This window comes from Molossus molossus, unplaced genomic scaffold (assembly GCF_014108415.1).
Source record: "Molossus molossus isolate mMolMol1 unplaced genomic scaffold, mMolMol1.p scaffold_m16_p_9, whole genome shotgun sequence".
Classification (NCBI taxonomy): domain Eukaryota; kingdom Metazoa; phylum Chordata; class Mammalia; order Chiroptera; family Molossidae; genus Molossus; species Molossus molossus.
Window position 1 is genome coordinate 30,894,114 of NW_023425403.1, and position 26,863 is coordinate 30,920,976.

Sequence of the window (26,863 nt, forward strand, 5' to 3'; positions counted from 1 at the left end):
CAAACTGCAACCTAGGTACGTGCCCTTAGCGGGAACCGAACCCGGGTCTCTCCAGACCGCAGGCCGACGCTCTAACCGCTGAGCCAAATCGGCCAGGGCTGTGGATTTCTTTTTAACTAATGTCTTACTGTGATATTTCATGGAGAGGGAACAACTAGGTCACATCACACATATGAAATGAACATGCTTGTATTTTTGCATTTCTACAGTAAAGGCCAAAAGAAGAATCACAGGGAGTTTTCCAAACACACATACTGCATATTATTTCCTCTTCTACTTGCATTTAGTGTGTGTGTGTTTTATGCCCTCACTCAGGAGAGAAGATGCTCTTCTCTTCAAGACGTCACGTCCAGCTGGCCACAGTGGCTCTTCATTCTGATGCTAGAAGGTGTTTGGCTGGCCTTGACTTTCTTCTTGCCTGTTCCTGGATGCCCTACGTAAGTGACCTCGTGTAGGTGATCCCTCCGTGCATGCCATTTTCTGCCACGGCAGACCTTTGGGGCTGTGCTTTCAGATTTCCCAAGTCAAAGGAATCCTCTTCCACCCCTTCTCCTCTGAGGCCTACTGCATGTTGGGAGGAGGGTTTGGTGTGTGTCCAGAGGAGTGTCCCTGTGAGGTTATTTCGGGGTCCGTTTCAGTGGAAATTGCTGAGTCTTAACATGTGGGGGCAGTCAAGTCAAAAGGTCCTAGGCGAGTAGATGGCGCAAGGGGGGTTCCCGGGCTGGTACTGTTGCGGCTCTCTGTTGGGCGGTATGCACAGCCAGTGTGTGCTCTCATCTCCTCTGGAGTCTTGTCATGGAAGCACGTGTTCTCACTTCCTTCCCCAGGGGCTATCTTGGTCCTGGCGGCATTGGAGATCGGGGGCAGTATCCGAATTGTACCGGAGGAGCTGCTGGCTACATTGACCGCGTGCTTCTGGGAGATGACCACATTTACCAGCATCCTTCCTCGACCGTGAGTGACCCGGGCTTGTGCTTCGAGCTGGACACTTAGGAGCTCTGAAGGGAAGGAAAATAGAAAGGGCTGGCCAACTTTCAGCTGTAGGTCCGTTTAATAGACTATGATGGGAATTAATTTTTATTTGAAAAAGGGACTGACTTTAGTGACTTCAGGGTTCATTATGGGGCAGTATGTAAACATTACTTTGGATTTTAAAATGAGAATACATTGTATCAAATGCATAGCATATGGTTAGGATGTGTCATGTCATGAATCCATCTGAAGTTGAAGTGGCTGCTCTGGACCATGGCTCGTCCTTGGTCTCTGTGTCCCTTCTGAAGGGTCACACACACACTTTCTTGGCCAGAGTATCTGCTGATAATCCCCACAAGCTGGCAATTACTTTCTGCAGTAAAAACAAGACACATCAAATATTGGAGTGTGTTGAAGATTGTATTTTGTCTGCGAGTTGTTTGTGTGCGTTTTCGTGGCCAGGGTGTGATGCTGCCTCCTCGTTCTGCTGTGTTAGGTGCTGTATCACACCACGGTGGCCTACGACCCCGAAGGAATCCTCGGGACCATCAACTCCATTGTGATGGCATTTTTAGGAGTTCAGGTATTTGTTCATTTCACTAGGAGACATTTTTCTGACAGTTTGTGATTTCTGATTCATCACTGATTTAAAAACTGTTTCATTAAAAGTAATTGGAATCAGCCCTGGCCGGTTTGGGTCAGTGGTTAGAGCATTGGCCTGCGGTCCTGAGAGACCCGGGTTCGGTTACCGCTAAGGGCATGTACCTCAGTTGCAGTTTGTCCCCGGCCCTGGTTGGGTTGTATGGGTGGCAACTACTCGATGTGTCCTTTTCACATCGATGTTTCTCTCTCTCTCTCTCTCTCTCTCCCTCTCCCTCCCTCCCTCCCTCCCTCCTACTCTATCTGAACAAAATATCCAAAAATGTCCAAAATATCCAAAAATGAAAAAAAAAAGTAATTGGAATCATCATCTGTATATTACAGATCAAAAAATGTGTTTGTGTTTGACAAATAGTCAAAAAGAGAAGTTGCTAAAATTAAGCACATTCAAATAATTAAGTATAATTTCTATATGCACAGCGGTTTCTGGATAAAATATTCCCCTGCTGGACGGTGCAGAGCGTTTGGTGCGGGTGGTGTTGGGCATCACTGAGTCACTTGCACGCTTTTTTGGTGTACACTTTACATGGTTTCAGGTTATGCATATTTTAAGACAAAGTCAGTACAGGTTATTCTTGGTTTGTCTCACATGTTAAAATTCTGAACAGTCTAGCTTTTTCTTCCCAAAGTTCTCCTCACTGGTATTTGAAATTGTTACTTGAGGGGCGCTTACTGGGAAAGGAGAAATGTGCACATCGCACTAATGGAACGCTCTGCGATGATGGAAACATTCTGTATCTGTGCTCTCTGTGTGCTACTGCGTACTCGAACTGTGGCCAGTATGGCTAAGGGGCTGAAATTTTGTTGTTGTTAATCCTCACCCAAGGATATTTTTTCCATTGATTTTTTTTTTTTTTAAAGAAAACTTTTTCTTTTTTTTTCTTTATTGATTTTAGAGAAAGAGGAAGGGAGAGGGAGAGAGAGAGAGACACATCGCTGAGAGAACATCGATTGGCCGCCTCCTGCATGCCTCCCACTGGGGATTTGGCCCACAACCTGGACATGTGTCCTGACCAGGAATCGAACCGGCGACCTCTTGGTGCATGGGTCGATGCTCGACCACTGAGCCACACCAGCTGGGTCAGATTTTACTTTTTAAAATGTCCCTGCCTTCAGTTCCATCTTGTTCCTGTATTCCTTCTACACCGCTGCCAGCGTGGGCCTCTGTCAGGCCAGTCTGAGCTGGTCCGTTGGTACTGTTTTTGGGGAAAAAAGTGACTTTCCTGGGCTTCCTATCACCTGTGGGAGAAAGCCAATGCCTCTCAGTGAGACCTGAAAGTCTGCACGCCCTCCCCACCCTGCAGCCTTTCTGAATTGCCTGCCCCATCTCAGGGGTGCTGGGCTTTTCACCCATTCTGACATGCTTCTGGGCATGCCGTTCCAGTCTGCCCGAGTGCTGTTCCTGCTTTTCACTCAGAGCTTCAATTCCACGGCACTGCGTCTCTCGTCTTCCTCCCCACAAGTGGTCCCACGTGCCCCTCACAGTCTCCTCTAGGCAAGGGCTGGGGTAATGTGCCTTTCCTCTTTGTAATCCCAGTGTCTAGCAGTGTGCCTGGCAGAGGAGTCAGTTGAATGGGTGGATATGAAATAAGAATGTATCGTAGGTGATTCTCTTGGTCACACTGTGTTTTCTTTTCCAGGCAGGAAAAATACTCTTGTATTACAAAGATCAGACCAAAGGCATCCTGATCAGATTCACTGCCTGGTGTTGTTTTCTAGTGAGTAACCGATGTTTCTCCCTAAAATCCCTTTTCTTCACACACACATACTTAAAAGAAAAATGTTTAGCAATGCTGATGTATCAGCTGTCACCACATCGCAACAGGTGGCATTCTTTTTTTTTAATTCTCACACGAGGATATGTTTTTATTGATTTTAGAGAGAGAAGAGGGGGGAGAGAGAGAGAGAGAGAAAGGTCAATGTGAGAGAAACATTGATCGGTTGCTTCCCATTTGCACCGTCCCCCCGACGGAACCTGCATGCGACCTCTTGGTGTACGGCACGACGCTCCAACCAGCTGAGCTACGTACCAGGGCAGCTTTCTTTAGTTGAGTAACAGAGAGGAACAAATCTTTCCACCTAAATTCTCAAGTTTATTTTTTTAGGAAACTGTATTTATAAATAAGTCAGCGTTGGCCCTCAGCAGCCAGCCAGGAATGCATGAAGAAACAGAGCCAAGGCATGGGTCTTGGTGGGGAGCCCTACCAGAAAGACCAGGCAAATGGTAACAGGTTTCCAAGCATCAGCTTCCAGATTTGTAGGTGACAAAGAAGTTGTAGGTCAACTGTTTTTCACCCCTGACTTTGCAATCATGTTTCCTGGCGGGATTCACTCTAATGTGTACTTAGTTTACCTTCAGCTCAGAGCAAAGCTGAAAAGATATTTTTAGAGAATTATTTTTAGTTATGCATCTTAAAAATATGGTTCCAGTTAAAAGAATAAGATATTACACAATTTTCAGCCCTCCCTAAGCAATCAAATAAGTAATATTTTTCAGTTTTGAAACATAATTGTTTTTTGAGATAATAAAAAAACCCTGAACATCTTTCTCCCCATTTTAGGGGCTCATCTCTGCTGCTTTGACCAAAATTTCTGAAAATGAAGGCTTTATCCCCATAAACAAAAATCTCTGGTAGGTACAGAAAACAGTGTCACTCGAGGTTGATGGTTGGCCGTGCTGACATTGGTGTCCTCTCAGGAGCCCCGAAACCTGTCACCTCGTTCACCTCCTCCTAGGTCCATTTCCTACGTCACCACGCTGGGCTCCTTTGCCTTCTTCATCCTGCTCATCCTGTACCCCATCGTGGATGTGAAGGGACTGTGGACGGGAACCCCATTCTTTTACCCAGGTAAGTCACCTCTGACCCCGAACAGAGTCGATGACAGCGACCAACTAGACTGGTCCAGAGACCAGCTGAGTGCGCCCAGTGCGGGGGCCTCGAGCCACGGCCCGCTGGCCTGTCTCCGAGGCACAGGCTGAGGGAGAAAGCAGCAGGGCCACGCAGTTCAGGCCACGCGGGGCGTCGCCGGCCTGTTGAGGCAGTCCACCCATTTTACCCACACAGGTCTGTTTGGTCTTTCCTCAGGCAGTGATTCAGGGCCTGTCATCTGGTTTCTCATGCTTCAGAGATGGGCCGTACTTTCTTACTGTAAACGCACCGCCTCACAGGTGATGCTTGAGAACATTCGAGGGATGGTGTCGAGAGACACACACACAGCGGCTCCAGTGCAGTTCCGCCGGGAGACCCATTTCATCACTATGATTCTAGAAATAGTTGCTTTCCCTGGACCTCGAGTTTTCTGTGAGATCATTTAAGTTAAAACTTTGGCTTTCCTGTTGGCCTGCGGTCCGGAGAGACCTGGGTTCGGTTCCCGCTAAGGGCACGTACTTCGGTTGCAGTTTGTCCCCGGCCCTGGTTGGTCGTGCGGTGGCAGCCACTCGATGTGTCCCTTCACATCGATGTTTCTCTCTCTCTGTCTCTTCCTCTCTCTCCCTCCCACTCTATCTGAACAAAAAATGGAAAAATGTCCTCGGGTGAGGATAAAAAAAAACAACTTTGGCTTTCCTTTCAGATGTAGTATTCACCAATCAGTTATGAAATGAGTATTTCCTAATAATTTTTTGTATGGTTTACACATAAGTATCTAAGATACGTGTCACTTGTTTTCAGCAGTAGCCAGTGATATCAGTGTGCTCTTTGGGTTTTTTCACTGAACTAAAATCAAATTCCAAGAATTTAAACAGATGAGCCGAGGTGGCCCAGGAAGACACGGCAGTCTGACTCTCTCCCTCAGGCATGAACTCCATCCTGGTGTACGTCGGCCACGAGGTGTTGGAGAACTACTTCCCCTTCCAGTGGAGGCTGCAGGACAACCAGTCACACAGAGAGCACCTCGTGCAGAACCTTGTCGCCACCACTGTCTGGGTGCTCGTCGCCTACGTTCTCTATAGAAAGAAGGTGTTTTGGAAAATCTGATCGCTGCAGCTGAAGCGTGTTGCTGGCGGGCTCTGGTGGGCCGGGGGGAGTGTGGACGCAGCCTTTAGGAAAGGGACTTGTTGACTAGAAAGTCGGTAGGGTGTGTATTGCCACATTATTGGGGAAGATGCTGGTGCACTGGGCCGGCTGACTGTGGCTCATCAGAACTCGGCCTGTGTGTTTGGGGCTTCAGTGTTTGGCGCCTCGTTGTCCTTTTCTTCATCTTCTGCATCAGTGGATGGATTTGGAACTCTGTTCTAAGGATTTCTCAGATAACTTTTCCAAAGGGAATGACCACAGGTGTTTGTTTCTGTGACGGATGAAACAACCTAAGGTCTGAGTCTTTCTGACCTTGTTTTCCTGCCCACGGCCTTTCCGTGTGGGTACATGCCAACCACGGGCACCATCGTCCCTGCTGTGGCTGACGCGAAAGCTCACCGAATGTGACGTGTAGTCTAATGTGTGTGCGTGTGTGTGTGTAAAGTGTAGTTAAATATTTCAAGAAAGGGTAGTTTCCCTTTCAGGTCTGCAAGGCATTGGTGGGTCCAAAAAACATGCCTTTCTGTCAGAAGCCATTTTCTCTTTTTCCTACTTGAAAAAAAAAAAAGTTAAAATGTAGATGTGTTATTCTCAGCTACTCTTGCTTAATTATCTGTTTATGTACCTATCTATTTACTTGTCTATCAATCAACTCTATCTGTTTAGCCACCCACCTACTTACCACCTGTCTGTCGCCGTGTAATAGATGGTGGCTGGTACCCAGGGACATAGCTGCGGAAGAGAAAAGCACAGTCTTACCTGTGGCTCCAGCGTTGCCATCCTGGCCTCGTGAGATGCCAGACAAGTTCCTTGGCCTGTCTGAGTCCCAGTTTCCCCATGTGTGAAATGAGGGAGATCGTGAGGACCTCTCGGCTGCTCAGTGAGGTGGGGCACATCAGTAGCTTTGCTGAAATCCTTAGAAAAATCATTTTATTACAGAAAACTCTTCAAAATAAGTGATAATGAAAAGTTTAAAAAACTCTCATTGGAGTAAGTCTTTTCAGAATGACCCTCCACAGTGGAGGCACCGTTCCTGCTTGGAATGAAAAGTGAAGACGTCGTTTCTCAGGAGTGAGGCTAGGAGAGCACGCAAAGAGAAACAGCGCTTTTCATATGATGCATCATCATACTTATGAACTTCCTGGGAGGGAATGTGGCGATAGCTTGTGCTTTGGGGCTGTGGCGAGGCGGGGCCAGCTCGCGTTGCTTCCACGGTCCCCCCTGCATGGCTTCCTAGTCTGTGCTTCCAGCTCAGACCCCTCCCTGAACTGGGAGCTGCCTCTGAACCCCTCCACCTGGATGTCCGCCAGCATCCGGGCTCACCCTCTCCTGCCTTTTCCCAAATTCAAACCTTTTCCTTTTTGGATTTTCCTAGCTTTGTGAATACGGATCATCCTCGTCTGTAGGTATAAAACTGCCACCGGCCCTGGCCGGTTTGGCTCAGCGGTTGGAGCGTCGGCCTGCGGTCCGGAGAGACCCGGGTTCGGTTCCCGCTAAGGGCACGTACCTCAGTTGCAGTTTGTCTCCGGCCCTGGTTGGTCGTGCGGGTGGCAGCCACTCGATGTGTCCCTTCACATCGATGTTTCTCTCTCTCTCTCTTCCTCTCTCTCCCTCCCGCTCTATCTGAACAAAAAATGGAAAAATGTCCTCGGGTGAGGGAAAAAAAAAAAACTGCCACCGTCCTTCACTCACCCACCTCCGTTATCCCCGCTTTTACCACCACTAGCCATTGCCAAGTCTTCCCAAGTCTGTCTCCATATTCCCGTGTCTTCTTTATTCTCATTGTTAATACTTTATTACTCTAGTGCAGACGCTTGTCTTTCTTTTTATACTGGCTGCCTCCTTCCTCAATCCCCCCTCCACAAAGTCACTACTGCTCGTCACTAGAGTAAGCTCTATGGAGCAGAGCTCAGAGCACATCACCTCTATAAAAACTTCCACTGAATTTGATTCGGCGTTGCCGGGCGTACATAACCGTCCTCAGCTGAGCCCAGCTTTCCTTCCCCACCCCTATCCCACCCTCCTCATTCTGGCCCAACCAGACCCTCCCACATCCATCACTTCTCCGGACTCCCGGCTTCTGACTTGGATTGTAGTCTTCCTGGATTACTTTTCCACTTATTTTTCTCCTATCTGCATTTGACAAGTAACTTTAGACCCCCTGCTTCTAAGGCACCTTTCTAATCTCTCATTCTCATAATACTTTACTGGGATCGATCTCCTGGCTTCTGTCACTGCATGATAGTTGTTGGTCACATGTCTAGCTTGCCTCGCTAGACTGTGAGCTTGCTAAGGGCAAGAATTATATGCCTTGCTCCTCTGCATATTCGCGGCACAAACAGTACCTCACACGTAGCAGGCACGAAATAAACATTTATCAAGCAAAGCAATGGCGGCTGTCTTGTTTTTAATATTTAAGTGCTGATAAAATTAGTGTCTGGAGTGCTGTATGGACATGTTTGTGGAGCGAATGTGTATGGAGACAGTCTCCTTTGAGGACACCTGCTGCTGACTTCTCTTGCAGTGAGTCATGATGGGCTGTCACAGTTGTCACCCCAAATCCCAGCAAGTTATCCAGAAGCTGTTCTTAAATTGGGGAATCTGTCCGTTAGGACGTCCTGAACTGTAAGAACAGGAAATCCTGGTTCAGCTGGTTCTAAGAGAAGTTTATGTCACAAGAGAAGGCCTGAGGCGGGCCGGCTCCCGCACACCTGCTTGTTCAGCCCGCTCACGACAGGGCCGCGGACTGCTGCGTGGCGGCCACACGGCCACACACTGGGCAACGAGACGCGCTCTGGGAGAGGGCATCCCCTCTGTGTGCTTTAATAGCCAGGAAACCCCCCGGAAGCCTCAGCAGCTCTCCCCTGTCTCACTGGCTACAGTGCCTCACGAACCTTAGGAAACCAGCAGTGAGGTAACTGTTTTGCCCAAGCCCATGGCTGTGCGGAGGACGTCGATGTCCTCCTTTGGGAGGGGCTGTACAATTAGATGGGCACACCCATCGCCAGTTTGTCTTTAGTTGCATGTTTGTATACTCTAATTCTTCACCAGTGTAGCCAGCCATTTTTCTCTTGGTAATCAGTATTTTTTGGGCATTGGTTCCAAAATATTGTTTTTCTTCAGGCTACATGCGTTTCCAAATTCAAAGCTGATACAACTGCTAGATATTTGTACACAGTGGCTGACTTCATAAACCCCTTATCTCATCGTGTGACAAACACTGCGTAGGCAGATGTGTCACCACGCTGGCTTCCCTCTGCCAGTTCCATCCAGGAAACGCTGGCCGCGAGGACCTCCGGCCTTGCTCCTGCAGTGCGGGGCGCAGACTCCCCAGTCTGTCACCATCTGGGCTCTGGTGGAATTCTTTCCCGACTACTGGGAGTTGCTCTGTAGAAATCCCTCTGATGTTCATACCTTTCATGGCTAGCTGCTTGATTTTCTAACTAATCCTGTTTGTGGTCACACCACTAAATAAATAGGTAAAGAGGACTGTATTATCTGGTGCCTACCCATTTGGGTACAGAATGCCTTGTCTCGAGGCAGGCTGCCTCCAAGCACCAGTACGTGGAAGGTGTTACAAAACCCAAAGGTAAGAGCATGTTTAATTTCAAAGCTGTGGGGAACACACTCCATGATAAAATCAACAGGATAGTTTATATATTTGTTTTCAATTCATATTAAATTGATAAACACTTTAAAATGAGCTAGAGGAAACATTTTCTGAGATTACAAAACCCTTCTATTACTGTATCTATAAAAAGGGCCTCATTTAGAAAAGATTTCTAAAACTTGTTATGCGAAGTAACTAACTTCTTAGCTCTTTCATTCTTAAAGTGTCCCTAGAAATAAATGTTTGTTTGCTGTTTACTGATATGTTTCCAGAAGAGCAAAGGGAAACACGTAGACCTGAGAGCGAACAGGGCAGCCATCACACCTCTCAGTATTTCACATGAAGTCGTCGCAGTGCAAGCCGGGTGGGAGGGCCACTAGCTCCGCTTCTCCCACGACTAACTTGAGACAGACAGAAATAAACTTGTCCCTGGTGCACAGCAAGTGCAGGGACGCACAGAATGGGTCGGAGGCCGCGGGCTAGCCCTGGAGTGCCTGGGCAGACAGCAGGGGCCTGGGCCAGCCTGCGGCCGGGGCAGGGCGCCCGCACGTCCCCTCCACCATTCCCTTTCCTGGGCTGTTTGGCAGACACCCTCCACCCCTGCTCCCAACCCTCACGACTCCTTCAGCAGAAATCCACTTAAGTTCATTTTGGCAAAGAAGTGTTTGGTATTAAAACTTCCTACCCTCGCTGGTATGGCTCAGCTGTTAGAGCGTTGGCCCGCGGACCAATCTCGGGTTCGATTCCAGTTAAGGGCACATACCTCAGTTGTGGTTTGGTTTCTGGCCCTGGCAACCGATGGATGTCTCTCTTTCTTTCTCTCTTCCTCCCTCCTTTCCACTCTCTCTCAAAAAATAAATAAAATAAAAAATAAAATGGGCAAAAAAAACCCCAAAAAACTTCCTGAATGAAAGTGTCTAGTATTGTGTTATGTAATATTTAACCAAAGCCTAACTGGAAAATGAAATACTGAGATCATGGAAGTAATAATGTCTTGTTGTCATTAATCCTCACCTGAGGATATTTTCCCATTGATTATTTTTAGATAGAATGGAAGGGATGGAGGGAGGGAGAGAGAAAAACATTAATGTGAGAGAGACACATGGATTGGCTGCTTTCCATACAACCCTGACCGGAACCAGGGTCTGAACCTTCAACCCAGGTATGTGCCCTTGACCAGGAATCAAACCCACAATGCTCTAACTGCTGAGCCAAACCAGCCAGGGAAATAATGTCTTTTTAAAGTAAAGTACACCCTTGTTCAGAAACTCAAGAATTAAAATAAAATTTTAAAATCTCCAAATTTAGTATGATTTTTATTTACAAAAGAGGTTGATACTTTTGTTTTATAAAAATTACAAAACAAAACAAAAAAGACTTTTAAAAAATAGAAATAGCTTCTCCGGTTCTTGGGAACTATTTTTAAGCAACCAAGGAGTTCGAACTCAGGTGGTTTCTCTTTAAGAGGTGTAAAGCAATGTTATCAAGGCGTATGTCTTCCCCCAGACTACAGGGCTCTGGGTGGTCTCTGGTGGAAAGGGCTCCCATCAGGCCAGAGTCTGCAGAAGCAAGATCTTCTCGTTGATGCAGAACCTGTGCAGCACCACCATCAAGTTCTCACCACAGCGGGACACCTGGCGCTCCATGGCCAGGCGGAAGTCCTCCTTCACACCCTTGGTGATGCCCCGGGTGACTGTGTGGTGCCTGAGGGCAGCGACAGGGAAACAGAAGGATACCATAATTAGCACTGGTTTTACAGGTCAGGGTCTCTGGGGTAGGAGTAAAGCCTACCTCAAAAATCTGAGTGCAAGTAAGAAATTTTAAAAAGGAAAGCCCTAACCGAACCACCCGCTTTGCCCATTCCTTTTCAGAAAGACTTAAAACTAGAGAGACATCTCTCCCACTCAATAAAAGAATAAAGATCTAAATGCTCAGTAAAATGTCAATTGCTCTGCTCTTGAACTCCTGTAGCTTTGACATTGTGTCCCTATGGTGACTTGTGCACACTTCAGTTACTTGGGGCCAACTGGGTCCAGTCCACACTGCAGAGGCAGCAGCAGGGAGGAGGGAAACCAAAATGAGTCCTTCACTCAGCTGAATGTAAGGCCCTGGGCCCTGGGGGTGGCGCTCCGTGAAAGACTCACAAAGGCTCAGGGAGCCGGGTACAAGCCCGTCTGTCCCTGTGCTGCCAGAACAGGACAGCTCCTGAGGTGCTGAGCCCAGCCAGACCAGGTCTGCTGGAGAAGCAGCAGAAGCTGAGGCTCCCAAGACAAGAGTCTGGCACAGGTGGGGAGACAGAAGCACAGTCACTGAACAACAGCCAGTGGCCAGCAGAACCGCCTGAAGACCGGTCCAGTCCATTGCTCAGGAGACTGCATGTGGGGGGAGGTCTCCAGCTATACTCACAGGGTGCGCTTCACAGAGGGAATCACACGGATGCCCCAGAAAATTTAAGACAAAATGAAGAAAGGAAAAGAAAAATCTAGCAAAATTCAGTGGGCTCAATGAAAAGGAGTTTTAACACTGGTTCAGTAATCTGGTGGGTTCAGACAGAGAGGCACCTCCAGCCCAGCACTGCCTCACTTCCCTCGGAGGCAGCAACGGGTCAGAATGGCATTTCTACGCACTTGCTTTGGCAGCACGTATACTAAAACTAGAGATTTATGTATTGGCCAAAATAAAACTCCTGAAACCACTCTAAAATGTTTGTTGTTTAAAACTTGTATTATCATATAAAATAAGTACAACAAGGTCATAAAGTTGCAATGCAACAGAAGTAAAAACACCCCAGCTTTGCCAGACCAGTAAAGATATGACTGGATACGCCACGCTGCCCGGGAGCCAGGCAGTAAAACAGCGGTGCATGGAGAAAATACAGTTCTCCATGGACACTTCTAGTCAAGTCTGGCTGGTTCACTTGGTGATCAGGACACAGTGTCAGTGAGGCCGAGGCCATCACTCCCACTGGGAACAGACACAGACCTTCAGGCTGTCCTGAGACACTGCACTTCTGGGAGCCAGACTGCAGCCCCAAGTTGGAGCCGACTCTGACCAACTAAAAGTCACTAGTATTTGCAGACAGTAAAGGGCGTTGACGATTCAAAGCAAACTCTCTTCTTAATACGAGTAAGAATATAATAAACTGTATCCTGTGATCATGGTTCAGTGGTACTGTTTCCATACATGAAGAGCAGCACGACTCAATCAAATGTCTATCAGAGCCTCTATTCCTCTGGTAAATTTGAATGAAGGACACAATTAGCTTTTGTGGTTTTAAGAACAGGATAAATCAGCTAATAAATGTGACATTCTAGCCTACCAAATATTTTCAATTCAGAAAAGGAAGGTCTGAAAAACCAGTGTCAGTGACAGGCAAATACTGGGCTAATGCCAGCTGAGACCAAAATTTTAACACTGGCACTTGTATAAAAATGTAAGAGTAAACATTTACTTAAAATAAGCTTCAGCATCCTTCAGTATTTATCACTGAATGCCTTACGTTTTCTCAAAAGAGAGTTCAGTGCCTAATGTGCACTTAAGCTGACACAGTTTTATATAACTCATTTTTTTCCAGATCCATAATGATTTTTAAATCGAACACAAAAACACTGGCAACTTATGGAAAAAAATAAGAAATGTTACAATATTACAACCAGATGGTTTGCCAAGGAATGCAGAACAAATTAAAATAAAGAAAGCATGAAGAAGAGCACTGAGGAACAAAGAGCTGAGACCATGGGCAGGAAAACATGTTGACAAACAGCACACTATATGAGCAGGTGTTTTCCACTTGGTACCTGTCAGCAGTCTGTATGCTGGGCTGAAGCACAGGTAAGAATTCCTGCTGCAGTAACCCCATGGGAGGGCTAGTAGGCCTTTAAAAAACAGCAAACGGCAGCATTCAAACACCCACACCGACTCACCCTGCACTGCAAAAACAACACTCCAGAGAAAATGCACAGGACGGGAAGCAACTATACAGAAACCCTTTAACCGAGGCCGCTGGCCGCAGCTCTCACTGCACCCGCTGCTGGGGCACATCCAGAGGCATCTTGGTTCCTGGTTCCCGCGCTCAGCCCACTTGAGATTTGGCACAAAAAGCAACCACTGAGGAAGAGGACGATGAGATGCAATTGAATGGCAGTGGGGAGAGGGGTGAACATTTGAGAAGATGCGTTTTCAAATCCAGCCTCCTTCACTCTCCACTCTTCTCATGCCCACGTCAGTCCTAGAAATAAACCTGGTAACTTGGTAACCATCCTTGACGGGACTGAAGCCCCACTTGAAGAGGCCCTTCCAAAAGGACTAGAGGGGCTGGCAATGTTTTTAATAAAAAAAGGTTAAGTTTGAATTTCAAAAAAGTATTGAGAAAAGGGAAAATGGGGGGGGGGGGAGCCTGGGACCCATGGCTGTGCAGAATTCTGTAACAACAAAGATTTAGTACATTAGCTGGGTGATCACCTCATAGAATATTATTATCCACTCTATGCAGAGCATACATAGAACACCGTTTCCCATTTCGTCCAGTCTAATGGAACTAAGATACTGCAAATATCAGCACAGAAAATTTTCTCTATTTTAAAATACATACGAGCAAAATGTCTCCGTAACGAATAGAAGAGCGTATCCCTCCTGTGGGGCAAGCCCCAGGTGCCCGTGTTCGTACTGTGCCTGCCTGCATCCGAGATGCACAACTAGGACAGACTCACAACCTTACCCAAGGGGAGGGGCTGTACACTGCTCACAGCATCTCTGCCACTCGGCTGCAGAGGTTACCCAAAAGGTCTGCAGTGGCTTCAGAGCATTTGTTTGCAACCCAAAGGGAAAAGGAATATAGAGAGTTGTACTCAGATTTCATCGTACCTCAATTGGCAAGTGCTCTGGCTTGTCCCGCTGTAGGTTAGGCATAAGTGATTGGAAATGCAGGCTTCAAATGAACTTGGAGACTCACATAGTGAAGACTGGGCAAATTCCTACAAGGTCAGCTCACTAAGTGACAATTCGTACTCCTGCTTTCAAACAGGTTTCCTATGAAGTTTAATGGTCTAGAAATTAAGGGTTATAGTGACCAAGGTGGGGAGCATGGAATTATCTCCCCAAAACCTACAAATGCATGCTGTGTATCCCTGCTTTATCCTAAACAACCCTTTACAGTATTAAGTGGGTGTCCAAACTCCTTGCTTTCATCCCATGTGTTAGGGGTTGTTTGCTGTACCTGTCACTGTTTAGCTCAGTAAAAACTGGCTAAAAAAGAAAGGTTCAGTATAATAAACATTGAGATTCAACTGTTGAATTTGGCAATCCATTCTCTCCCACTTCCACAAACAGTTCAGCATTATCTAAGTAAAGTGAGAATCATTTGTAGGATTAATCCTAAGTAAATGGAGTTGGTTCTACAAAAGCTGTCTCTATAATATGATAATTTGTATGATGAGTGTTAATGGAAATTAACTAAAAAGCTATTAAAGGCATGTTTGTATACCCAGCCTCAAAACCTAGAAAAGAAATCACAACATAAAAGGGGTTACGTAGGCTCCCATGTCAAAAAGTGATCTTCATTCTCAAATACGGTTAATAAGACTATTTTGAACCATGCAGTTTTCTCCCAGTTTGTACTCAGCCTTCGGAAAGTCAATGGAGATGGGAAGATGAGCATGTCTAGTCCATCCTGCTGAAACAACCTAATGTATAAAGGTCTCATGTTTAAAAAAAAAAACACAGAGCATTGTTCTTTTATTTTAAATGTTTAGAATATTAATAACATTTATAAGATGAAGGGCAAGAGTCTCCTTAAGCTTCCCATTCTTTAGACTGGATTCCACAAGACCCTGCTATTGATAGCACATGTCTGCTATACACCAAATTACTGAGGTTACAGGAATCCAGAATGAACACCTCTTACCTCCCTCTCTCAACATTTCTAAGACTACAAACATTGAACGAGTTGTGGATATTTTTCTCTCAACAACTGAAAACTCGTCCATGTCACAAATGAGGGACACAGGAAAACGTTTTCAGCCTTAGCAACACTTCCTTCTCCCTCTGGGTTCGTCTCCTGCAGTGACTAACACTGACTTCAGACATGCTGAATATGCGGGACGCAAAGGAGGAAGTATGAAAATCAAACTATGCGCAGCATTTACAGCACAGAGGATATATCATCCAACTACAATGAGGATTGAAGGAGAGAAGCAAGATTTATGAGCTATTTAAAAATCATAAATGGTCACTTAACTTCCTATAGGTGTGGGAGGGCATGCCTGAGATCAAGTACCCCACCGCCATTTCCAGGGCAGGTAAGTCTGGAGGCTCTAGAGTGGGCTACTGTTCTTTGTTATATAAGCAATGAGGATTGCTTAGGTGGGCTTCAGTTCAATACTGAAATCCAAGGACAGTTTATAAATAAAGTCTATAGTTTTCCTAATGAATTATCTTAATCTGATACTTTAATTAAGCATGGTGTTTCTTAATTAAAAGCATTCTATCTCTAATCAGGAAGTTATAGACTCAGTCTGTAAATTTTGGAAAGAAAAATATATCATGAATGAGACTACTGTCTAGTGAAAAAGTTTCAAAAGGGACAGAAACACCCATTTAAATAATGTTTGATCAGAAATGTTGTTAAGGAAACGCCAAGCCTTTCAAAAGTACCAGAATCAAATCTGCTCTCAAAAACAGAGACCAGGTTTGGATTTCTTCCTATTACATTTTTGAAAGGCATAGCAATTTACAGATACTCCTACAAGCACACAAAAGGTGAGCACTTAGCACGAAGGGCAAGACAGGCTGCTTACTTGATCAGCATTCCTTGATTGGGCAGTAATTCCAGATGGATTTTCCCACCTTCCTGAGTTCTCAAGTAGGCAAATTCCTCCAGCATATCAATATCTGCAGGCCAGATTCAGGTTAACCACATGTAAGAACAAGGTGCCCTGGCCTCTCGGATGAGGAAACGGCCTTGCAGGGATGAGGAACTAACAGCCCACAGACATTTGTAGCGTCAGTATGGAACCCGGGTCTGTCTGATTCCAAAGCTAATGATTCTTATATCAACCAAACCACCTCACAAAGATAAACGTGTTTTTCATAGAGATGACATTCTAACATTCTATATGGTCATAAGAGCAAAATCTTTTGTTTTCTTAACAAGAAATGAAAGGTATGGGGGTGATATATCCCCCCAAAAATGTAAGAACTATTGCTCTAGGCAGTTGGATAAGGATATTAGCTTCCCTGTAACTAAAAAATAATGTATTGAGATAAACAAGAAAATATAAACATCAAACTGATGCATAGCCTTCCACTCAAAGGGTCTTTCCCAAACAAACAGTGTGAAGTACAACACTTATTGAAAGTGACTGTTGGGCCCTGGCCAGTTTGGCTCAGCGGTTAGAGCGTCGGCCTGCGGTCCGGAGAGACCCGGGTTCGGTTCCCGCTAAGGGCACGTACTTCGGTTGCAGTTTGTCCCCGGCCCTGGTTGGTCGTGTGGGTGGCAGCCACTCGATGTGTCCCTTCACGTCAATGTTTCTCTCTCTCTCTCCCTTCCTCTCTCTCCCTCCCACTCTATCTGTACAAAAAATGGAAAAATATCCTTGGGTGAGGATAAAAAAAAAAAAGAAAAGAAAAAAGTAAGTGACTGTTGGGATGGGCAGCACCTTCAGTGAGACTTAGCAGCAGTTGTGACAACTAAGGTGTAGAACTCCAACAACGGATCACAAGGGACGGCCAATGCCCCAGGAGGCCCTGTCTGGAAGATGAAGGCCAATGAGCTATTTTAGTCTACGGCCAAACCTGCTACTCTGGGCCTGTCAGGAACCTGTAGGCTATTATTTCAGGCATCTTGGGTACCTCCCCAGAAGTCACTGGAAATGAAAAATGGAACAGGACTGTTGATATTCCTGATTCCTCACATCACCTCTTTGAAGTCTTTTATGACTTTCAAAGACCAATGGCCACTGTCCCCCTTTTCATCCCCATTCCTTCTCCCCCCCCAAAGAGTGAAAACCATTATTTCTACCCAGAATGGCCCATCCATTTTTGTAACATGCATTCATTGAAAAGAAAAAATCAGAATTTCTTATGCTTAAACAAGAAAAAGGATACTTGTAACATAATTGAAAAAATTCTCATATTGGAAATTTCCTTGTTGGCAAATCTTATTGACAGCTTTCAAGAAAAGATTCTCTCCCCGCGGCCACTCTTGCTGAAGCAATACAATCACATGCCCCAGAGCCATGTCATCCCTGCTGTCCGTGAATGCTCTCAGCTGCAAGACAAGAATTTATGCAGACATAGAAGGAAAAGTAAATCACAAGGCAATCTAAAATACACCAATATCACTTCCTTAAAAATATGCTATTACATGAAAACACACAATTGAGGTCATTAGAGGAGGAAGGGAACAAAGTAGAAAATAAAGCTGTTTCCAAGCACCACACACCCGCCTGCTAAGGAGGGTGGGTCCTGACAAGAGAAGCCTCGGCTGCCCGCACCCCGCACTGTGTGAATGGTGGTGGCAGTGTGTTTACATGGGCATCATGATGGGACCTGGACATGTACGGTAGCCTGAAGCGTTGAATTTGGGAGGAAGGGCGAGAGAAAGCTGTATGGTCTGTATTTATCAGAGAGAAGAACTGGGGGATCTCTTTCAAGGAGACAGCTGGGGAAGGAGGGTAGACAAGAAGCCCTCTAGTAGAGAAGGGACTGGAAACATGAACTTGGGGAGAAAGAAAGGCAGTGAGCAAGAAGGAAGTAAACACAAGTGTGAACAGGAGAAACCGGCAAAGGACTTTTTGATCTAAATTAGCAGCTATGCCTAAAATCACACCTTCAATTGTTTCTGTCGCCACAAGTGACTGTGCTGATGAGTTAAGTTTGGAATAATTACTCTAAAGTGGAGACTCAATATTGTTCTCCTGCTCATAAACCTGTCTACTCGAAGGCTGCACAGTGCCTACAGCCCAGGGCCTAGCATTCCTTCAAGCCCTTAGCCTTTCCCGACTCTGCTGGGCCTTGGCTGGTGTTCATCCTTGTGCCTGAAACACCTTCACCCACTGTATCTTTATGAATAATAAACTCACCATCCCTCTATGAACCCAACAATTATAATCCCTTCTCCTGTAGCTAATATATTCCGAATTGTTTATTAATTCATAAAAATTTACTGAACACTGCTATTGGCAAGGTTATTTGCATATTTGTACCACTATTATTTGTAAACTTCTCAAGGATGGGGATCACTTCCTCCTCCTCTTTGCCCAGTGCAGTGAGTATTTCATACATGTTTGTTCACTCCTAGCCCGTGCGCTTTCCTCACTACACCAACCTGCGCTTTCAGATGAGATCAGGTGCATGCAGGTGATGTGGCCATAGACAACAACGTGTACTTTCAAAGGAAAGTAACCTTCGTTCTCAAGGTTCTCGAGTCAAGTCATTCCAGGTCATCAGAACAATTTTCCCCATTAAACTTCTTTCCCACGAAATGAATTTTCCCAGAAATCAACTTTAAGCTTACCTTAAAACAAGCTAGCATTAGATGCAGGCAGTACGGCATGATAGCCTTGCTGGTACAAGGCAGAAGCTTCAGGTCCGAACCTAACAAAAGTCCACAACATGCTTGTTATTATCAAAGAAAACAGTTTTGAAAAGCAAAAGTTTAAGATGCTTTCCTAAAAAAAAAAAGAGTAAGCAACAGTCATATGATTTCATAAATAATAAATAGTTAAACCACAATTATGTTTAGTAGAGGTGAAATTGATTTTTAAAGGTCTCTGGATTTCATTTATCAAATCTTTTTTCCTAAAATTGCTTAAATTATTTTTTTAGAAAACATTTCAAGTATATAAAAAATTATAGAGTATTACAAACACCACCGTGTTCACCACTCAGCTTTATAAAATATTAACATTTTGCTTTAGTTTTTTAAAGGTTTTAATATAAACCATCACAAATTCACTTGAAGTCCCTATGTATCTTTCTAATACCATTGTCTTCTTCCCTCCCTCCCTAGAGGTAACCATTATTCTGAATATAGTGTTTATCATTCCTATGTATATTGCACACTTTTAATACAGACATTTGTATTCTTAAACACCACAGAGGAATGTTTTGCAGTCTGCCATATAAATGGTGTCAAATCCTATGTATCCTTCTGCAAATTGCATTTTCAATACTAATACCTGTAGCTCTAGGTCACTGATATTTTTTTATTGAGGTATAACTGACACAAAAGATTATATTAGTTTCAAGTGTACAACATAATTTGATATTTGCATGTATAGCAAAAGGATCACCAGAGTTAAGTCTACCTAACATCTGTCACTATCCATAGTTAATCTTTTTCTTCTTGTGACAAGAACTTTAAGACCTATTCTCTTAGCAACTTTCAAATATGCAATACAGTATTATTAAGTATAGTCACTGTGCTGTACATTACATCCCCAGCACTTACTTATTTTATAACTAGAAGTTTGTACCTTTTGACTCCATTCACCCATTTCTGTACCCCCTCCGCAAATTTTCAATGCTATATAGTAGTCTGCTGTTTACATATGCCACAATTAATTTATCTAATCTTTTATGGTGGACATTGAGATTTCCAATTTTTCACTATTACAATGCCGAACTAAACATTCTCATATATATTTTCTTGTGCACTTGTGGAAAAAACTTTTGGTAATGGTTTTTAAACCTTCAATCCTTTCTTTCATGGTATGTGTTCTTTGTAGCCCAAATCCTTCTCTACCTAGAAGGCACAAAGATTTTCTTCTGGAAGTTTAAAAGTTTTAGTTTTCATATTCAAATCTTAAAAATGTAAATGAATTTTGCATTGAAAGAGGGATCTCGCCCTGGCCGGTTTGGCTCAGCGGTTGGAGAGTTGGCCTGCAGTCCGGAGAGACCCGGGTTCAGTTCCCGCTAAGGGCATGTATCTCGGTTGCAGTTTGTCCCTGGTCCTGGTTGGGTCGTGCGGATGGCAGCCACTCGATGTGTCCCTTTCACGTTGATGTTTCTCCCTCTCTCTCCCTCTCACTCTATCTGAACAAAAAATGAAAAAATGTCCTCGGGTGAGGATAAAAAAAAAGAGGGATCTCATTTTTACTGCTGTTTTAACATTTTTATAATCAGTTGTCTCAGTACCACTTATTGGATACATTTATTCTTCCCTCACTGAATTATACTGCCAGCTGTTTCTTGGTGTTATGTTCCTTTGGTCAATCTCTAGGCCAATACTACACTATTTTAATTACAATACCTTTAAAATTACTCTGATGTCTGCTAGAGCAGGTCTTAGCTACCTGATCTGTTCCTGTTCCATAGAGACACTTAATTTTTGAAAGGGTCTGGGCTGTATTTTTTTTTTTTTTAAAGAGAGAGGGAGAGGGAGAGAAACATCAATGACAGAGAACATTCACTGGCTGCCTCCTGCATGCCCCACCACTGGGGATTGGGCCCATAACCTGGGCATGTGCCCTGACTGGGAATCAAACCAGCGACCTCTTGGTATATGGGTCAACACTCAACCACCGAGCCACACTGGCCGGGCTGTATCTTTTTTAAAAAAAAAACCTTTTGTTACAGAAAATTTCAAATATACATAAAGCAAACAGAATAGTATAATGAATTGCCATGGACCTCAAGGAACTTTTGTAATGATCAAAACTATCATGCTTTCTTCTTCTAGAAAGTGTTTAGTGTCTCATATCAATTGTAAAGATATTTTCTTCTAAAAAAATGTTACCATTTTTGCTTTTCTATTTAGTCTATGCTCCACCTCAAATCCACTTTCGTGAATACTGTAAGGCAGGGGTTGATACTCCTTTTTCTTTCCACATGAAAATCCATTTGTCTCAGCACCACGTTACTGAAAAGGCTTTCCTTTCTTCACTGAATCATGTGGCTGCTTCACCGAAATCATTTGACCGTATTTGTGTGGGTCTATTTCTGGATTCCTTATTTTTATGTCAATCTTGTTTTAATAACTGTGGCTTTATATTAAGTCTTCCTATCAGGTAGAGTAAGTTGCCCAATTTTGTTCATCTTTTTCAAAACTGTTTTGGTTATTCAAGATTGTATTTCCATATAAATTTTAGAATCAGCCCTGTCAATTTCTATATAAAAAAAGAGTCTGGCCCTGGCCAGTTTGGCTCAGCGGTTAGAGCGTCGGCCTGCGGTCCGGAGAGACCTGGGTTCGGTTCCCGCTAAGGGCACGTACTTCGGTTGCAGTTTGTCCCCGGCCCTGGTTGGTCGTGCGGGTGGCAGCCACTCGATGTGTCCCTTCACGTCGATGTTTCTCTCTCTCTCTCTCTCCCTTTCTCTCTCTCCCTCCCTCTCTATCTGTACAAAAAATGGAAAAATATCCTCGGGTGAGGATTAAAAAAAAAAAAAAAAAAGAGTCTGCTGGGATTCTGACTGGGATTGCGCATTGGGGATAACTGGTACCCTAACCATATTGAGTCTGCTGATCTACAAACACATCTTTCATGAAATTTATACCTAAGTATTCTGTGTTTTTTGATGTTAGTCTATTTGGAGATGTTCTGATGTTATTCTATTTGGAGGCTTTCCTATGTAGCCAAATATGTAGCTGTAAATAAAGGCAGTATTTTTCAACATTTATCTCTTCTTCTTGCCTACTGTATTAGCTAGACTGTTTTGAATGGAGTGGTAGGAGCAAACATCCTTCTATTGTATTGATCTCGGGGAGCATTCAATATTTCATAGTTAAATATGATGTTGAGGAAGTTTCCTTCTATTTCTAGTTTGCTAATAAGATTTTTAAAATCAAGAATAATAGCCCTGGCCAGTTTGGCTCCGCGGTTAGAGCGTCGGCCTGCGGTCCGGAGAGACCCGGGTTCGGTTCCCGCTAAGGGCACGTACCTCGGTTGCAGTTTGTCCCCGGCCCTGGTTGGTCGTGCGGGTGGCAGCCACTCGATGTGTCCCTTCACGTCGATGTTTCTCTCTCTCCCTTCCTCTCTCTCCCTCCCACTCTATCTGTACAAGAAATGGAAAAATATCCTCGGGTGAGGATAAAAAATAAAAAATAAAAAAAAAAATTAAAATCAAGAATAATAAATGTAAACATAATAGAATTCTGCCTATTAGGACAATCCTGGTTGTTCTCTTTTCATCTGCTAATGTGGTGAATTAGTTATTGATTTTTGAATGTTAAGCAACTTTTGCATTCCTTGTATACTCGGTCATTTATAATACCCTTCTTATATATTTGCTACATTTGATTTGCTAGTATTTGGCTAAGGATTTTGGCATCTATGTTCAGGATGGGTAGTGTCCTTTAATGTTCATTTCTTGTAATGCTCTTGTTTAGTTTTGCTATCAGAGTTATGTTGGCCTTAAAAACTGAATTGAAAAGTATTCCCTCTTCCTCTATTTGTTCAAAGAGTGCAGGCAGAATTAATATTATGTCTTCCTAAATGCTTGTTAGAATTCACTAGTGAAGCCATCTGGACCTGAAGTTTTCTCTGAGGGAAGGTTTCTAAAATCAAATTTAATTTCTTTGATAGATAAAGGAACATTCAGATTTTCTATTTCACTTTGTGTCTATTTTGGTAAGTTGTGTTTTTCAGGGAATTTTCCCATTTCATCTAAATTGTTCAATTTATTGGCATAATGTTATTCCTGTTTTATTCTCTTAATGTCTTTGATTTCAGCAGGCTCCGTAGTGACATTCCCTCTTTTATTCCTGATACTGGTAATCAGTGTTCACTTTCTTCCTGATCAGTCCTGTTAGGGGTTTATCAATGTTATTAATTTTTTTCAGAAAATTGTGGGCTTCATTAATCTTCTCTATTTCATTGATTTATGCTCATATAGTTATTACTTACTGTATTCAAGTTTCTTTGGGTGTAACGTATTCAACTTTTTCTGACTTTCAAGGTGGAAATTTAGATCAGCGATAGTGAATCTTTCTTTCTCATACAAGCATCACAACTAAATATATGTAGTTGTCAAGCAACATGCAACTTGAAATGAGCTCAAATAGCCCAAGAGGTATACGTATGACGGACAGACTTAACCAACCATCTACCTGTTTTCCTAGAATTGGTACAGGAAGGAAAAGGAGTTTAGAATTGAAGAGATAACAGACTCAAGAAATGAAGAGCATTTTGGAAGAAAGATTTACAGCTGCCCATAAAATTAAAGCCAAGAAAATGCTTGCCAAAGGACTAACTTCTTGTAGATCACACAGTATTATTTTATAAGGAATTATAAAACATTTCCCAGCTTTGGGTCCTAAAGCCATTTTTACAAAATAAAAATAAAACTTGCCACTGTACCTTTTCTAAATTTGGGCTTTATTTTTGAAGGTTCTTCCTGTGATTTGCCTCCATCTTGAATGGGGAGTACCATGTAGCACATCAAATCCAGGACTTTTTCACATGTCATCTGAGGAAGATAAGGAAAAAAAGTTAATCTGAAGTTTTTTGAAACTGAAACCAAATCAACATCACACTAAACTATCTGTGTACAAGTGGGCAACATGTGCACACAGAGATCTGTGGCGATGCCTCCAGACTTTAAGTTATCATTACTGTTTGCTCGACAGGGCACGCAGAGAAAGTGTAAGATAGTGAAATCTATGTAGTAGACCTTTGAGGGAGCAATAACTCATTCTCAGCTGTCAAAAAACAAGAGAACAAAACTTACAAAGTAATCAAGTATTAATTAAACTACCAAGGTGTTAAACAGCATAGTGGCATTCAAAAGAAGTATGTCCCTGTCTTAACAATATTTACTAACTCACTGAATAGAAAAATGAACAAAATGGGACACAGAGTAAAGAACTAAATGCTATAATATAGAACAGAATTAAAACATAGTAGCAGGAAGGTTATCCTGACCTAAGCCTTAAAGTGGGGGTAGAATTTGGAATGTGGAAAAGAGAAAAGGGTTTTCAAAGCAGGAGAGAAAGATGTGGGAAGGAGCTGAGTATCTGTCTGGGGGATTTACGGGAGGGGAAGGAGGGTGTGGTTCAGGAAACAGCACACTGGCCAGATGCAGTGCTGGTGGATGAGAAGGCCTCCAGTGCCACACCCAGCAGGCTGGTTTCAATCCACAAGGTAAGACATTAGCATTTACCACTTACCTCTGACCTATTCAGATGGTAATAGCAACAATCAGATTCCATTTAGGTAGCATTTTCTATCCACAACCTTATTATTTCCATTTTACAGATGAGGAAGTTACATCTCAAATCCATGTTTCCTAATCTTTTTCATGTCTTGGCATGCAGGAGAAAACAATATTTATAAGGCTGCTCAGAGCTGGCAGCAACTGCCCTGGGGGCTCCCGCTGCCCTAGCAACAGCTAACTGCCCTGAGGGCTGAGGGGCATTCTTCCCCCAAGACCAAAGGGTTGTGAAGCTCTAGCTTCCAGAGAGATTGGCAGCTTGGTAGTTAAGAACTTGAACTTGAGTTAGCCAGTCCTGGTAAGGTAACTTGCCCAGATCACAGGGTTAGTACATGGTGGAGCCAAAACCTGTACTCTAGAGTCCCAAGCTGCCATCCTTCAACACCTACCTACTGCCAACCTTTTCCATAAATCTTTCCTCGACTACCTGGACCCTGGTGAAAACATTCTTCCCTGAATGCCGCCTGTGCACACATCTGAGCTATATCACTTAATATCTGATTTTTAACTGTCTTGCACTTTTCTCTCCAACTCAAATGATATGTCCTCGAGTGCCGGGATCCCATATTCCCCACACCATTTTCCTCTCCACCCCAGCGCATGGTTCAACTCTGGGCACCGAGAAAGTCAATCTTTCAATTAAGTGGAATGATGACAGCAGTATTTTAGAAAGTAATAACCATAATTTATAGGAATGAAAAAAATGTTACAGGCAAAAAACTCAGTTAAAGGCCAAGAATTAGGGTGGTGGCAATGGAAATAAAAGGCACTATACCAAAGATATTAATGTCATACTGGAAGAATCAAAAGGATTAGTTAGAGTTAAGGGTCAACCATGACTTAGCTGGTTCACGTCTAAAGGCCAGAGAACAGAGGATGTGTTGAGTCTGAGCTGAGACAGGCAGTTAGAGATTGAGGAACCAGATAAGTTAGAAATCAAGTAGGCCTAACAGTGATCAGCTCAGAGGTGTAACTGAAGCCCTTAAAGAGAATGAGCTTGCCTAGCTTAATAAAATCAACCAGTTTATTTTATATTTCCTACTACAATGCAGAACAGCAGTGCCCTGCATGGTTGATTCTACATGACCTGTATGTATATCTGTGTGGGTAAGCATGTAGTTCTCAGAAGGAATTAATCAAACTTAGAATTAGGTACCTGATAATTACATAAGTGATGGGAGAAAAGCATTTTCATTTTTAAATGCACATACTCTACATATTGCTTCTTTCTAAAATTCATGGCAAATTGCAAATCATATTTCAAAGTTCAAGTTAAAACTCAATTTAGGGTTTTTAATCACAAAGTAATCAATTTAACATACGAACAGATGAGAATCAGAGTTTGTGTGTGAGGTTGTGGCCTTAAATTTATACAGTACTTACATAATGTAGAAAGAACATACCTGCCATTTGGATTGAATTCAAACATTTATTGAGTATCAAAGCTGTGCAAATTACTGCCATAGGTACCGAGAGAGAGATTCAAGGTAAAGAACACTGTCCCCACCATGTGGTAGGAGGGGCTCACAACCTTGGAGGAAACATCTGTTCTTGCAACAACCCCTGCGGTGTCATCACCAGGAAAGAGGGAGACTCTCAGATTCAGATAACCTAATGTAAATTCTCAATTCCCACTTAGTAAAGGCCCTTTCTGTCTAGTACAACAAGACTGATTCCACTCTGAAGAGATTTCAGGCAAGAAAGTAAAAAAAAAAGATCATCTTCCAACTAAATTAAATAATAATAAAGCACCAAAGCCCAATTTCAGGGAAGTTATAGCAGAGAGAAAAATAAGTAAAACAAAATCACCATGATTTTCCAAAGATTGAGTGATGAATCTAGGTAGAAAGACCAAATATCAAAGTAAACATGCACAGAATTAAAAAGCCGCTCAGAGAAAAAGAGGAAGCCCCAGGGTAGCTGAGTGCATCTGTAGGCCCATGCACGGTGTGTGGTACTCACTCTGTATCCTCGTGCACGGTGTGCGGTACTCACTCTGTACCCCCGTGCACGGTGTGCGGTACTCACTCTGTACCCCCGTGCACGGTGTGCGGTACTCACTCTGTACCCCCGTGCACGGTGTGCGGTACTCACTCTGTACCCCCGTGCACGGTGTGCGGTGCTCACTCTGTACCCCCGTGCACGGTATGCGGTACTCACTCTATACCCCCGTGCACGGTGTGCGGTACTCACTCTGTACCCCCGTGCACGGTGTGTGGTATTCACTCTGTACCCCCATGCAAGGTGTGTGGTACTCACTCTGTACTCCCCTAGAGCAAAGTGGCAGGTTGCCAGCTGGATGAGTGCCCTTTGATGCTCCAAGGTTCCCTGTCCCGTGATCTGTGGCTGAGGGAGTGATCCCTGGAGAGCTGCTAAATGATGTAGGCTGGCTATTGCCTTTTTATATTGACCCTTAGAAAGATGTAACAGCAAGAAGGAAAAAAATACTGCCATTAAA

The 26,863-nt window shown here is 43.8% G+C and overlaps 2 protein-coding genes across 5 annotated transcripts in view; one reads left to right on the top strand and one right to left on the bottom strand.

Moving 5' to 3' along the window:
• Nucleotides 1-7,143, top strand: part of HGSNAT (heparan-alpha-glucosaminide N-acetyltransferase) — a 28,947-nt gene extending 21,804 nt beyond the window's left edge. The window contains exons 12-18 of the mRNA XM_036249784.1: nucleotides 316-437; nucleotides 828-954; nucleotides 1,469-1,555; nucleotides 3,273-3,350; nucleotides 4,194-4,264; nucleotides 4,369-4,481; nucleotides 5,428-7,143. Coding sequence (XP_036105677.1) covers nucleotides 316-437; nucleotides 828-954; nucleotides 1,469-1,555; nucleotides 3,273-3,350; nucleotides 4,194-4,264; nucleotides 4,369-4,481; nucleotides 5,428-5,609 — 780 coding nt within the window. The 3' untranslated portion in view covers nucleotides 5,610-7,143. The remainder of the gene's footprint in view (nucleotides 1-315; nucleotides 438-827; nucleotides 955-1,468; nucleotides 1,556-3,272; nucleotides 3,351-4,193; nucleotides 4,265-4,368; nucleotides 4,482-5,427) is intronic.
• A 3,412-nt stretch (nucleotides 7,144-10,555) lies between these two features.
• The window catches only part of INTS10 (integrator complex subunit 10), a 31,545-nt gene continuing 15,237 nt past the window's right edge, over nucleotides 10,556-26,863 (bottom strand). For 2 of the 4 annotated variants that reach the window (XM_036249906.1, XM_036249905.1), the window contains exons 12-18: nucleotides 26,665-26,817; nucleotides 23,553-23,661; nucleotides 18,773-18,852; nucleotides 17,362-17,524; nucleotides 16,053-16,146; nucleotides 13,056-13,133; nucleotides 10,556-10,962 (exon numbers count right to left, since the gene is read on the bottom strand). In XM_036249906.1, the coding sequence (XP_036105799.1) occupies nucleotides 10,806-10,962; nucleotides 13,056-13,133; nucleotides 16,053-16,146; nucleotides 17,362-17,524; nucleotides 18,773-18,852; nucleotides 23,553-23,661; nucleotides 26,665-26,817 (834 nt within the window). In that variant the 3' untranslated portion in view covers nucleotides 10,556-10,805. The remainder of the gene's footprint in view (nucleotides 10,963-13,055; nucleotides 13,134-16,052; nucleotides 16,147-17,361; nucleotides 17,525-18,772; nucleotides 18,853-23,552; nucleotides 23,662-26,664; nucleotides 26,818-26,863) is intronic. The other 2 variants (XM_036249907.1, XM_036249908.1) reach the window with 2 other exon arrangements.